Genomic DNA, 14,422 nt, shown 5'->3' on the forward strand with positions numbered 1-14,422 from the left:
TATTAATACATAATGGTAACCACAAAATTAAAAAAACACAAAGCACACTGTATTCAGGGAAAATGTTATATCATTTATATTTGCATATTTAATATCACCTCAGTAACAACTATAGACTGGGATGATTGGAGACTGATCCTGGATCTGAAGTCTGTAAATGCAGCTCTAAAAGTGCCCTGATTCTGCATGGAGATCGTTTGGTCAGTCATTGCATTGGTGACACCAGGGGAATTTCTAGCCTCTCTGGATTTGACAGAGGTCTATTTGCATATTCCCATCTTCCTAGATCAGAAGAAATTTGAGATTTCATGTTCTAGGAAAACATTACCAGTTTGTAGCATTGCCCTTTGGTCTAGTGACGGCACCTTGCACCTTTGCCATGGTGATGATCATGGTAGCAGTTCACTTATGCAAGTGGAAATTCAGGGGCATCCATACTCGGATAATTGGCTGATCATACCGCCATCTGAGGATGACAGAGCAGTGGCACAAGTGGTCCAGCTCCTACAAGATCTAGACTGGATTATCAATTTCCAGAAAACTCACCTGGAATTGATTGTATCCCTGGAGTACTTGGGAGTTTGGTTTGACACTGCAGCAAGTCGTGTGCTTCTACCAGAGCCACACAAACTTAATCTAACCCACCAGATTGCGACTATTCTGGCGATTCAGGTGTCTGCAGCATGGCACTACTGCAAGGCCAGCCGAAGGGAGACTGTAGGAGCTGTGCCTAGTCCTGAGCACATGGTAGAACAGTCCTGAGCATATGGCAGAACAGTGAGCGGAGCAGAGAGTGTGCTAGCAGGAAGAAGCTGAGAGAGGAACAGAGAAGGCGGTGCTAGCAGTGGAAGAGGCGAGAGCTAACTCCGCTCACCCCCGACATCACCAGCCAAACTCTCCCCATAAAAGGAGACGAGCCAACGGCAGAGAGTCCACAGTGCAAGGCCAGCCGAAGGGAGACTGTAGGAGCTGCGCCTAGTCCTGAGCACAAGGTAGAACAGTCCTGAGCACATGGCAGAACAGTGAGCAGAGCAGAGAGTGTGCTAGCAGGAAGAAGCGGAGAGAGGAACAGAGAAGGCGGTGCTAGCAGGGGAAGAGGCGAGAGCTAACTCCTCCCACCCCCGACGTCACCAGCCAAACTCCCCCCATAAAAGGGGCAAGCCAATGGCGCGAAGGCGAGCGCCTTTGCGAAGGGCATCAAGGAAGGGCTATTAACTTTAGCCGGTCTCTTAACTTCTACAACTAGCTAATTAACCAATTGGCTTCAGTCTTTCTTCAACTTTCTTCCAAGTCTTTCAACTTTCTACTTAACCAACAAGCAACTAAACCTTTCACACTTGACAGGCGGACCACACCAATCACTCTATCCCCAAACCATTTTAACAGGCAGACCACACTATCCTCTAACATTTAATCAGACTCACTAGCACACTAACAAGCAGGCAACCTTAACTGACAATTAACTAACTACTCTATCTCCCAGACCAAGAACTAACTAGCTACCTCTATCCCTCCAACCTCAACACTTTCTGACAACACCTAACAGCCCCCATCCTAACAAATATAAAAAAAAAACCAACAACCAACTTTTGTAAATGGCAGGTAGAACTAGAAGCAGCAAGACTTCTATTAAGACAGGCAGTCCAGTCACCGAAAGTACCCAGGGGATGGCTACTGTCTTCGTACAGATGGAAGGGAAGCCAGGACGGAGGGCAGAGTTATTGTACAGACCGAGGCCATCCCCTCAAAGATGTCTACAGACTCCTCACAGACGGAAGGAATGGATCAGCCAGATGAAAGCCTTTTGCTAGAGCTGAGGAGCCTGAGAGAGGAGGTTCAGCGCTTAAGATGTATCCAAGACGATGAGATCTTCATCGACGGAGTCATCCAGGAGCTGTCTCAGATCGCCGAACAGGAACCTGACAAGATCATCCTAGAGACACCCAAAGCATCCAAACCTGCAAACTTGAGACCAACCGTCGGAATACAGGAAGTGGCTGGGGACGCTGATTCCTGGCAGCTGGTGACTTCCTCCACAGGAAAACGCAGAAGACCTTATTCTGTCTCTTTCTCTCACATACAGGGCAGCTCTACATCGACACCACAAATCACCCTGAGGAACAGATACCAGCTGCTACAGGAAGGTCCTTACAACGAGGAACAGGAAGTTGTTCAGCAGACGGTTCCAGTTCCGGAGTCAACAGATCGGCCCACCCCTAAGAAGCGCAGAGTGGTGGTCATCGGGGATTCGCTGCTGAGGGGCACCGAGGGTCCAATTTGTAAATCTGACCTGCAATCAAGAGAGGTCTGTTTGCCAGGGGCCAGGATCCGGGATGTAACCGCTTGCCTGGACAGACTCATCAAGCCCCGTGACCACTTCCCCATGATTCTCATCCACGTCGGAACCAACGACACCGCCAGGAGCACCCCAGAGAGCATACCTGAAGACTTCAGAGCCCTGGGTGAGAAGCTGAGGAGGATGGATGCACAGGTGGTCCTCTCCTCGATCCTCCCAGTAAGGGGCAAGGGCAGTGCCAGGGAGGATTGCATCCAGAGGGCAAACGACTGGCTGCAGGGATGGTGCAAGGAGATGAACTTTGGGTTCTTGCACCATGGAAAGGCATTGCAAGGACTACAGGGACCAGACGGGTTACACCTGACCAGAAGAGGGAAGAACGTCCTTGGACACCGTCTAGCCCGCCTACTACACAGGGCTTTAAACTAGGTAAGTTGGGGTAGGGTCCGGGCACAAACAACCTACCTGGCGAGCTAAGCTGCCAATACTTTTTTGAGACTAAGGTAAATAAACACCGATCTGGGTTAGGGGAGAGTATACACACTTTCGAGTCTGGGGTTGGCTCACATTATAATTCTGGGTCACATTGTAATTCTGGGTCTAAGGGGAGTACACATTGTAATTCTGGGTCTAGGGGGAGTACACATTGTAATTCTGGGTCCAGCGAGAGAACACATATTGCAAATTGTACTAAAGGAGTTCAAGTAACCCAAGCGGGAATACCCCCACAGGGTACACACATTTCCGAGTCTGGGATAGGAACACACTGTAGTTCTGGGTCTGGGGAGTCCGGGATAGGTGCACGTTGTAACTCTGGGTCTAGGGAAAGTACAAAACATGCAAATAATGCTAAAGGTGTCCAAGTAGCTCAAGCGGGAACATCCCCACTGAGACGTAACAAACATATAACATGTAGGGCTATGTACGTAAACGCCCACAGTCTGGGAAACAAGATCCTGGAATTAGAAAAAGAAATGAGTATTGCCGACCTGGATGTGGTGGCGATATCTGAGACCTGGCTCACGGACTCCCACGAGTGGGACATGGTCATACCGGGTTACAACTTTCTTCGCCGGGACAGGGAGGGCAAAATGGGAGGAGGTGTAGCATTATATACTAAAGATGACATTAAGGTCACCAGAATCACAGATGTCCACTACACTGGGGAATCCCTTTGGGTAAATTTGGCCAGAGGGAAGGACAAATGCCTGTATCTTGGCGTAATATACAGACCCCCTTGACAACAGGATGACCTAGATATGGAATTAATCGGAGATATAGAGAATATCACCTTGTGTGGGGACACAGTATTGTTAGGTGACTTCAACATGCCTGATGTGGATTGGGACACGCTTTCCTCTGCTTCCGGCAGCAGCAGGAGGCTATTAAACTTTATGAAGGGAGCAAGACTCAGGCAACTGGTGTAGGAACCAACAAGGGATCAGGCAATACTGGACCTGATACTTACCAATGGAGAAAGTGTCACAGAGGTCTCGGTGGGTGACACATTGGCCTCCAGTGACCACAACATGGTATGGTTCAATCTCGGGAAAGGTTTCACTAAATCTACCACACTGACCAAGGTCCTCAAATTCAAGGACACAAACTTCAAAGAAATGGGAGACTTCGTTCACCAGGCGCTATAAAGCCAAGCAGAAACCGATAACGTGAAAGAAATGTCGTCGACTTTGAAAGCCACCATACAAGAAGTAACAAACCGCTACGTTAAATCAGTAAGTAAACGGCGAAGGAACAATAAGCCACAGTGGTTCTCTGCGGAGATTTCAGACTTCATCAAGGAGAAGAAAAAAGCATTCATCTCTTACAAACAATCAGGGAAACAGGACTCTAGGGAAGTCTATATGGCCAAGTCAAAAGCCGTCAAAACAGCAGTTAGGGAGGCCAAATTCCGCATGGAGGAGTCTCTAGCGAAGAACATCCAGAAAGGAGATAAATCCTTCTTCAGGTATATCAGTGACTGAAATAAGAACTCAGGCGGGATAGTACGTCTTAGGAAACCAGACGGAGACTATGTAGAAGCAGACTCGGAAAAAGCCCAACTGTTAAATGAATACTTCTGCTCAGTCTTCACCCACGAGGTGCCAGGACTCGGCCCTCAGCTACAGACAAGGGTTGACGCAGATGACCCGTTTAGTAATTTCGAGTTTACACCTAGCGGTGTCTACTGCGAGCTGTCAAAGCTTAAGGTTAACAAGGCAATGGGGCCTGACAACCTACACCCCAGGGTGCTCAGGGAGTTGTGTGATGTCTTGGCGGAACCGCTATCCACGCTCTTCAATCTCTCCCTTAGTACGGGTAACGTCCCGTTGGACTGGAAAACGGCTAACGTCATTCCACTCCACAAGAAAGGCTCCAAGGTGGAGACAGCAAATTACAGACCGATGAGTCTCACATCAATAGTGTGCAAACTAATGGAAACTCTAATCAAACGCCAATTGGATACGATCCTGAACGAAGAAATCTACGGGATCCCCATCAACATGGATTTACTAAGGGGAGATCCTGCCAATCCAACCCGATCAGCTTCTTTGACTGGGTGACAAGGAAGCTGAATGTTGGGGAGTCCCTGGACATCCTATACCTGGACTTAAATAAAGCATTCAATAGCGTACCATACCGCAGGTTGCTGAGCAAGATGAGTTCTATAGGATTGGGCGACACATTGACAAAATGGGTTGGGAACTGGCTTGGAGGTAGGCTTCAGAGGGTAGTGGTGAACGGCACCCCCTCCGAAATGACGGAGGTAATCAGTGGAGTGCCGTGAGGCTCGGTCCTGGGCCCGATCCTATTCAACATCTTTATAAGAGACTTGGCAGAAGGGCTGTGAGGTAAAATAACATTATTCGCCGATGACGCAAAACTAAGCAATGTAGTGGGCAAAAGCACTACAGATATAAATTCAATGTCCGACAACATGATGCACGACCTACTCCTACTGGAGCGCTGGTCTAGGTCCTGGCAACTTAGCTTCAATGCCAAAAAATGCAAAGTCATGCACCTGGGCAGCCAAAATCCATGCAAGACTTGCACCCTTAATGGCGAGATCCTAACAAGAACTGAAGCAGAACGAGACTTAGGGGTGATCGTCAGTGAGAACATGAAGACTGCCAATCAAGTGGAGCAAGCTTCATCCAAGACAAGGCAAATCATAGGTTGCATACGCAGGAGTTTCGTCAGCCGTAAGCCTGAAGTCATTATGCCATTGTATAGATCCATGGTGAGGCCCCACCTGGAATACTGTGTGCAATTCTGGAGGCCGCATTACCGTAAGGATGTGCTGAGACTGGAGTCAGTCCAGAGAATGGCCACCCGGATGGTCTCGGGACTCAAGGATCTCCCGTACGAGGAACGGCTGGATAAGTTGCAGCTGTACTCACTCAAGGAACGCAGAGAGAGGGGTGACATGATCGAGACATTCAAGTATCTCACGGGCCGTATCGAAGTGGAAGAAGATATCTTCTTTTTCAAGGGTCCCGCGGCAACAAGGGGGCATCCGTGGAAAATTAGGGGCGGGAAACTGCACGGGGACACCAGGAAATTCTTTTTCACTGAAAGGATGGTTGATCGCTGGAATGGTCTTCCACTTCAGGTTATTGAGGCCAGCAGCATGCCTGATTTTAAGGCCAAATGGGATAGACACATGGGAGCTATTCACAGAGAAAGGTAGGGGAGGGTCATTGGGGTGGGAAGACTAGATGGGCCGTGGCCCTTATCTGCCGTCTATTTCTATGTTTCTGTTTCTACTGTATCTTCTGGTGCTGGGTTCAATGGTAGCAACCGTAGAGATCATCCCTTGGGTGAAGGCTCTTCTATGCCTGCTACAAGGCATGTTGTCCCGCTGATCTCCGCAGAAGGATTCTCTCCAAAAGTATTTGTCTTGGATAGAGGACACACGGGCACAGTTTGTTTTTGTTTTGTTTTTGTTGGCTACAGCTGGAGTCGCTGGGCCAAATGCCTACTTCTCCACATATTCTCTTGGGTGATTCTGATTACAGATGCCAGCCTGTAAGGCTGGGGAGGCCATTGCGAGGGTTGCCTAGTCCAGGGATGCTGGTTGCCCTTCCAGAGGTAATGGTCTATAAACAGGCTGGAGCTGAGGGCCATTCATTTGGCACTGCAGATGTTGCAGAGCACTCTGGAAAGCAAAGCAGTTGGGGTGTTCTCAGACAATGCCACAGCGGTGGCATATGTCAACAGACATAAAAGAGTGTTCCATTGAAACTAGAGACCCAATTGCTGTTTCATTGGGTGGTGGTCCACCTGCAGGCATTGTCAGCAGCACAAGTAGTGGGATTGGACAGTGTGTAGGTAGACTATCTCAGCTGACAGACCTTAAACCCAGGGGAGGGGTCTCTGTCCCAGAATGCCTTTGACAGCATTGTACATCAATGGGGGCCCCCAACATTCGATCTGATAGACATTGGCCAGCAATGAGAGGTGGTTTTTTTTGTTGTTTGTTTTTTTGCATTTCTTCAGCCGAAGATTCAAGTCTGGAAGGGCTGAAGTGGATATTCTAGTACAATTGTGGCTAAAAAAGTCTAATGTAAGTATTTCCCAGGTGGCCCATGATAGGCCATGTCATTTATAGAATTGCAAGCCACCTGGGATTAGTAATCCTGGTTTCCCCAAATTGGCTGCATCAGCCCTGGACACTAATCTAATTAATTACAAAGAGATGGGTGTCTCAGATTACCACTTCATCCATATCTTCTCTCAGAGGGTTCAGTTGCCCTAGAGGACCTGGAACGCTTTGGGTTTACAGCATGGCTCTTGAATGCAAGGCCTTGAAGAAAAAGGGGTACTCAGAGGCGGTCATAATGACTCCCCTATGCTCTAAGAATCCAGCAACGGTGATGGTCTATGCCAAGACCTGGAAAATGTTCCAGATATGGTGTATACATGAACAGGTGGAATCATTGAGAGCCCCAATAACTGTAGTCCTAGCGCTCCTGCAAGTGGGTCTCGAAGGATCTGGCAGTTGGCTCCCTCAAAGTTCAGGTAACAGGGTTATCCTGCTTTAGGGATTGAGTGGATAGTTTCTTTAGCTTCTCATCCAGATTCTTGAAGAGAGCACTGCGTCTGCATCTCCCTGAGTGGCAACCTTTAACAGCTTGGAACCTTAACATGGGTTTGCATAGTGTCACTAAGGCCCCATCCGAGCTTTTACAGAAGGCTTCTCTGATGGATCTGACCATAAAAACGGTTGTCCTAGTGGCCATCACCTTGGCGTGAAGTCTCAGAATTACAGGTACTCTCATGCCGAGAGCCGTTCCTCAAGCTTACATATGCTGGGGTTACACCTTGTAGTTCCTTCATTTTTGCGATGTCAGCCTTCCATGTTAATCAGGAAATGCTAGATGTTATAGTTCTTCTCCATTACCTAGAATCGACAAATTAATTTTGTCTTTCAGATCATCTTTTTGTTTTAACAAACAACTGGAGGGAAGGACAGCCTCTAAGGTATCTCTATTCAGATGGATTCACATGGCGATTGCCTCTACGTACATTGGCAGTGGTATACAGCTGCTAATATCTTATGCACACTCACTCCACTAGAAGTGTGGTGGCTTCATTGGCAGAGGCCCAGGTGTTAATGCCCAAAGAGATTTGTAAGGTGGTTTACATTACAGAATTTTACAGAGTGGACATGGGTGCACATAGACACCACTTTTAGGTTTGCAGTGCTGACAGCAGCAGGCTCTTCTATCTTGCCCTAGACTCCAAGGACTGCTATATGTCCCACTTGTCAAGACACCTGCACCCTTTGCACCAGAAGGAAAGATTAGGTTCGTACCTCGATGATCATCTTTGTGGTAAAAGGGTACAGCAGTCTTGACACCCCGCCCTGTCATATTTCCATTTAGCCGTCTTTCTGTCTCAGACAAGTATATATCTAGAAGTCTGAACATAAGAACATAAGAACTGCCTTCTCCGGATCAGACCTTCGGTCCATCAAGTCCGGCGATCCGCACACGCGGAGGCCCTGCCAGGTGTACACCTGGCTTAATTTATAGTCCACCATATCCTTATATGCCTCTCTTAAGGAGATATGCATCTAGTTTGCTCTTGAAGCCTAGGACGGTCGATTCCGTCATAATCTCCTCTGGGAGGGCATTCCAGGTGTCAACCACTCTCTGAGTGAAGCAGAACTTCCTGACATTAGTCCTGAACCTGTCCCCCCTTAGCTTCATTACATGTCCTCTAGTCCGTGTCAAATTGGACAATGTAAATAATCTTCTCTGCTCTATTTTGTCGATTCCTTTCAGTATTTTGAAGGTCTCGATCATATCCCCACGCAGTCTCCTTTTCTCAAGGGAGAACAATCCTAGTGTTATAAGTCTGTCCTCGTATTCCAGTTTCTCCATACCCTTCACCAGTTTTGTTGCTCGTCTCTGCACCCTCTCCAGCAGTTTTATATCCTTCTTTAGGTAGGGAGACCAATGTTGGACGCAGTATTCCAAGTGTGGTCTGACCATTGCCCTATAAAGCGGCATTATAACTTTCTCCGATCTACTCGAGATTCCTTTCTTTATCATGCCCAACATTCTATTTGCCTTCTTTGCCGCTGCCGCGCATTGTGCCGACGGCTTCAGGGTCCTATCTATCAGTACACCCAGGTCCTTTTCTTGTTCACTCTTCCCCAGAGTTGCACCTGACATTGTATACTCGTATTCCTTATTTTTATTGCCTAAATGCATTACCTTGCATTTCTCCACATTGAACTTCATCTGCCATTTCTCCGCCCATGTTTCTAACCGACACAAGTCGCTCTGGAGTTTCTCTCTATCATCCTGCGATCTGATCGCCCGGCATAGTTTTGTATCGTCTGCAAACTTGATGATCTCACTGGATGTTCCTTCCTCCAGGTCATTGATATAAATATTAAAAAGGATCGGCCCAAGTACCGAGCCCTGGGGTACACCACTAGTCACTTTCTCCCAGTCGGAGAACTTCCCATTTATGCCCACTCTCTGCTTTCGGTTTTCCAGCCATTTGCCTATCTGGATTTCTGTCTGCCAGAAATATTTGAAGAATGTTAAAACTTCTCAATTGTACAGTCATAAGAGTATCTCTGGGATCTCCTCAGTGTTAGTGCTGGTTGTGTTCAGGTAGGTGGTGAAACGAACGGGGTCCGTTTCTTGGTCCCGAAACTGCCCTGCACACACCCTGTCGCCTATTCAGATATCTGGAGGCAGTCCCCTTAGGAAGGAAGGATACTCAGACAGTGTCCTAAAGGAATTTCCAGTTTTATTATTTGTCTTACATCCAGTTTTATACCTTTTTACTAAACTAAACTAAACCTTAGGTTTGTATACCGCATCATCTCTACATTCGCAAAGCTCGACACGGTTAACAAGAGTTAGGGTAGAAAGGAACTCCAGTGAAGGGAAAAGACAAAATGAAGAGAAAATTTAGGACAGAGTAACCAGAGAGAGGAAGAGTTACATTTTTGAAAATAACCAGGTTTTCAGATGTTTACGGAAGAGTTGGAGGGAGCTCAGATTCCTAAGAGGGGAGGTAAGGTCGTTCAAGAGCTCGGTGATTCTGAAAGGGAGGGAGGAACCTAGTTTTCCTACAAGGGAAACGCCTTTTAGAGAGGAAAAGGAAAGTTTCAGTTTTTGGGTAGATCTGGTGGAATTGGGGTTAGATGAATTCCAAGAAAGAGGAATAAAAGGGGGGAGGATGCCGTGTAGGATCTTGAAAGTAAGGCAGGCACATTTGAAGTGGACTCTGGAGATTATCGGAAGCCAGTGGAGCTTGGACAAAAGTGGTGAGATGTGGTCGAATTTGCTTTTTGCGAAGATAAGCTTAGCAGCGGCATTTTGAATCCATGGGTCAGTGGTATTAGCAGATGATGTAAGTACAAACCATATCTGGTGACAGGATATTTAAACTTCAAAGAAGTAATCAACACAAGAAAAGGGGGTAGGGTGGGTAAACAGCATATGTGCTTCATTGTCTAAGATCAAAAGGTGCTGTCTTAGCAACAGTGTCTTATCTAAAGCTTCCTTTATCTCTCTCAACCAGAGCATAGCTGTGGGGGTCGAACCTCCATTGTCCCAAGCAGCTAACTTCATTAACAAAATTAAATAACCTTGTCTCAGAACATAGAAGCAGAATCAACACAAACTGTGTCTGGGTTTCCCAGCACAAACACTTTACAAGATATATGTATGTCCCTTCAGGTGGTTTGTTAGTTCCACCTTGGGTTTTTCTTTTGTCTTGCATGGTTTGTACCATGATTTGATTTTCAACACTATTTAAAGAGCAGAACAGAATTGGCTATGTTGGGGAGAATTATCATATACCTCTTATTTTATTTTATTATATTTTTCTCTTCACATAGTGCTTTGGTACGAACTGAGGAGGAGCTGATGTGCTGCCCAGAGCAGGAGGTGGAGCTGAAGAAAATTAATTCCTTCTACACAAACTTGCAGGTGGGGTTACATAACCCACAAGACTCCTGTACCCTTTTACCAGAAGGAAGATGGAGGTAAGAACCTAATCTTCCCTTGTAAGGTAGGATAAAAAGTACTAAGATGTATAGAAAAAGAAAAGACAAAAAAGAAATTGGACTAGGAATGGAGTAATAGGGTGGAAACATTGAGGAAAAAATTTTAAGAGTAGAATGGATAAGAAGAAAACAGAAAAAAAAATCAAAAAGAAGATACGACTTCGATGAGAAACCTAGGGAGCAAGGGGGCCCCTTCTGGTGATTAAGGCAGGTCATGACCTGTTGGGCCGCCGCGGGGGCGGACTGCTGGGCGGGATGGACCTCTGGTCTGACCCGGCAGAGGCACTGCTTATGTTCTTATGAGAGCAAATATAGAAGTGTTAAAACGGGTGAAATGTTTGGGATATACAACAAAAAAAGTAACTGAGGGAGAGGCAATAAAGAGAATGAAAAAGATAGATAAAAAGGTTTCAACTTATTTTTACTTGAAAAATATTGTTACATTACAAGAGTACTGGAGTTAGTACTCACTGTAACATAAACAACATAAAATCCATTTCTAGACCGCATTACCTTTAAGTTCTATGCGGTTTATAAAAGGTTAAACTAGGAGTATAAAACAGTGAAGAATAAGGAAACTAGAATTCCAAGGATTTTGAAAATAAATAGGGTTTCAACTGTCTCCTAAAGTGAAAATATGAAGCTGAAGAAAACACCCTTTCCCAAATTGCAGCCTGGTATGAAAGCATATGATCGTTATCTCTTTAGTTTACAAACATTCACTGTGAAGAAAGTCATCAGGGCTTTAGAGCGTCGAATATTTTGGGATGAAGACTATTTTAGATTCTGGCAGGTACTTAGTTCCTTTGATTCAGGCTTTCTGTTTTTTTATGTTAACAGATAACTGTAGAATATGATAAGTAGTGAATTGGGATTTCTTAATGAGAACAGTCTAGAATTGTAAAAGTGTGAGTTTTAAATATTTTAAAACAATCAAACTAATAAATGTAGGAATCGTAGTGATCCTGGAGAAAACTAGAGGCTTTGTAAGTTATAGGTCTTTTTGAAGGTATTTCAGACTGTTGAGGTTCCCTTTGAACAAAATGCCTTAAATGCTCACTGAAAAACTTTGTGTGTTTGGTATTTGCGTAACGGTGTTTTCTCAAGTGATTCTACTGCAAGACTAGGAAGTTGGGGTAGAGGAGGTCTTGAGACCTCTTTGCAAACATGCTTCCCTTAGCAGTTGAGCATGTTGGCTACTGATGAGTTATTCTGTTAAGTCCTGGCCGTACAATTGATAATGCCTTTACTGGTTGACTTTTTTTTTTGTTGTTGGTTTTTTTTCCTTTTTCTACTCTACAGGCAGAGGTCGTTACATTCCTGGTTCTTCTTCTGGGCCAATGTCTGGAGCAGATCCATTCACAGGTATAGCAGATCTCTCTTGATTCTTCCTCATCAGCAATGTTAAGAGGCATAGATTTACAGAATTGCATGAAAGAGTTCACAATCCCTCCACCTGCTTGCTGTGACTGAAATATGGATTTTACCTGAGGACTCTGCTGCAGCTGCTGCCATCTGCCATGGTGGCTACCACTTCTCCCATACACCTCATCCTACTGATCGAGGCAGAGGTGTTGGGCTTCTCTCTCCTTTTTGCAGATTCCAGCCTCTTCTTCCTCCTCAATTCCACATCCTTTCCTCATTTGAAGTCCACTCTGTCCGCCCATTCTCTCCTATACCCCTGCAGCTAGCGGTCATTTATCGTCCCCCCCAACAAGTCCCCTTCCTCCTTTCTCACTGAATTTGACTCCAGGCTTTTGAGCTTCCTTGATTCATCATCTCCCTCCCTCATTCTTGGGGATTTTAACTTTCACCCTGATAATCCCCCTGATATGTATACTTCTAAGTTTCTTGCCTTAACCTCCTCATTTGACCTCCAGCTGTGCTCCACTACCCCAACTGACTGGGATGGCCACTGCCTTGAATTTGTCTTTTTCTCCAACTGCTCTCTCTCTCTAAATTCTTTACCTCACTACTCCCCATCTCTGATCATCACCTGATAACCCTCACAATTACTCACCCTTAGCCATGCCCAGTCACCTCCAACAGGTTTTGAAATCGTCAAGCCCTCGCTCCTTCTATGCTCTCAACCAGTTTCATCTCTACATGCCTCCACTATATTATCCCAGTCTGCCCATGAGGTTGTCTCACCGTACAACCCTATTCCCACCCCTCTACTTGACTCCATCTCACATATTGTTATCCTTCCCATGTGCCATATTCTCAATCTATTCATTTCCACTGTAACTGTAGCTGCGGTGGTTAAGCTGCTTCTCAAAAAACCCTTGCTGGACCCCACTTGCCCGTCCAACTATCACCCTATCTCCCATCTTCTGTTCTTGCATGCCGTTCTCCATTGCTGCCTGAACTTCCTTTCAATTTGACAGATTCTTGATCCTCTACAATTTGGCTTTCACCCCCAACACTCCACAGAAACTGCCCTCACCAAAGTCGGCAGTGACCTGCTCATGGCCAGATCTGAGGGCCTTTACTCGATCCTCATCCTTCTTGACCTGTCTGCTGTCTTTGATACTGTTAATCACAGCTTACTCCTTGATATGCTGTTCTTGCTTGGATTCTGTGAATCTGTCCTCCTGGTTTGCCTCCTAATTCTCCCATCGCACCTTTAGTGTATGTGTTGGTAGGTCCTCTTCTGTTGCTGCCCTGCTAGCAGTTGGTGTACCCTAGGGTTCTTTTCTCTCTCTACACTACTTCCCTCAGTGCCCTAATCTCCTCCCATGGCTTCCAGTATGATCCATATGCTGATGACTCCCAGAGCTACCTCTCTACACCTGAAATTTCACCTAACATCCAAGAAAGTCTGCCTGTTTGGCTGACATAATTGTCTGGATGTCCTGCTGTCATCTGAAACTAAACCTGTCCAAGATTGAGCTGCTCCTCTTTCCTCCTAAACCCTCTACTGCTCTTCCTCTGTTCTCCATCTCTGTAAATAATAATGTCATTCTTCCAGTCTCTTCTGCTCACAACCTTGGAGTTGTCGTTGATTCCGACCTCTCATTTCTAAACACATCCAACAAACTGCTAAAGCCCATCGCTTCAGTATCTACAGCATCAGCAAAATTCACCCCTTCCGTTCTGAGCACACTACCCGGACCCTTATCCACACTCTCGTAACCTCATGCTTAGATTACTGCAATCTACTTCTAACTGGTCTCCCGCAGTGCTGCCTCTCCCCCCTGCAATCGGTGCAAAACTCTGCTGCATGAATCATTTTTCTTTTGAGCCATTTGCTTGTGGTGGCAGCCTGAGTTTTACATCCTACTTTATAGTATATTGATACATACACAAAGAGAAAGCATATTTGTACAAATTGTGTTGGGATGCGACATTTATAGGTTCTCTATAGAACAAAATTAGGAGGGAGAATAAATGACTGGAGTCAGTAATATGAAATTTACAGACTTTGTATTACACCATCTCTCTTTTTACTCCTGCAAGCTCTTTTGTAGATTTTAGGAAGTGCTTTCTCCTAAAAGTTTAGGGGGATTTTTCTGATTTCTTTTAAATCCTTTTGTGGGTTGTGTGTGTGTGTTGGGGGGGGGTTATTTGTATAAAAGTCATAACATTTT

General features: G+C 45.7%; 1 protein-coding gene across 1 annotated transcript in view; it reads left to right on the forward strand.

Moving 5' to 3' along the window:
• Window positions 1-14,422, forward strand: part of PLAA (phospholipase A2 activating protein) — a 152,192-nt gene that overhangs the window by 73,364 nt on the left and 64,406 nt on the right. The window contains exon 10 of the mRNA XM_033919326.1: window positions 12,135-12,197. Within this exon, the coding sequence (XP_033775217.1) occupies window positions 12,135-12,197 (63 nt within the window). The remainder of the gene's footprint in view (window positions 1-12,134; window positions 12,198-14,422) is intronic.

This window comes from Geotrypetes seraphini, chromosome 1 (assembly GCF_902459505.1).
Source record: "Geotrypetes seraphini chromosome 1, aGeoSer1.1, whole genome shotgun sequence".
Taxonomy (NCBI): Eukaryota; Metazoa; Chordata; class Amphibia; order Gymnophiona; family Dermophiidae; genus Geotrypetes; species Geotrypetes seraphini.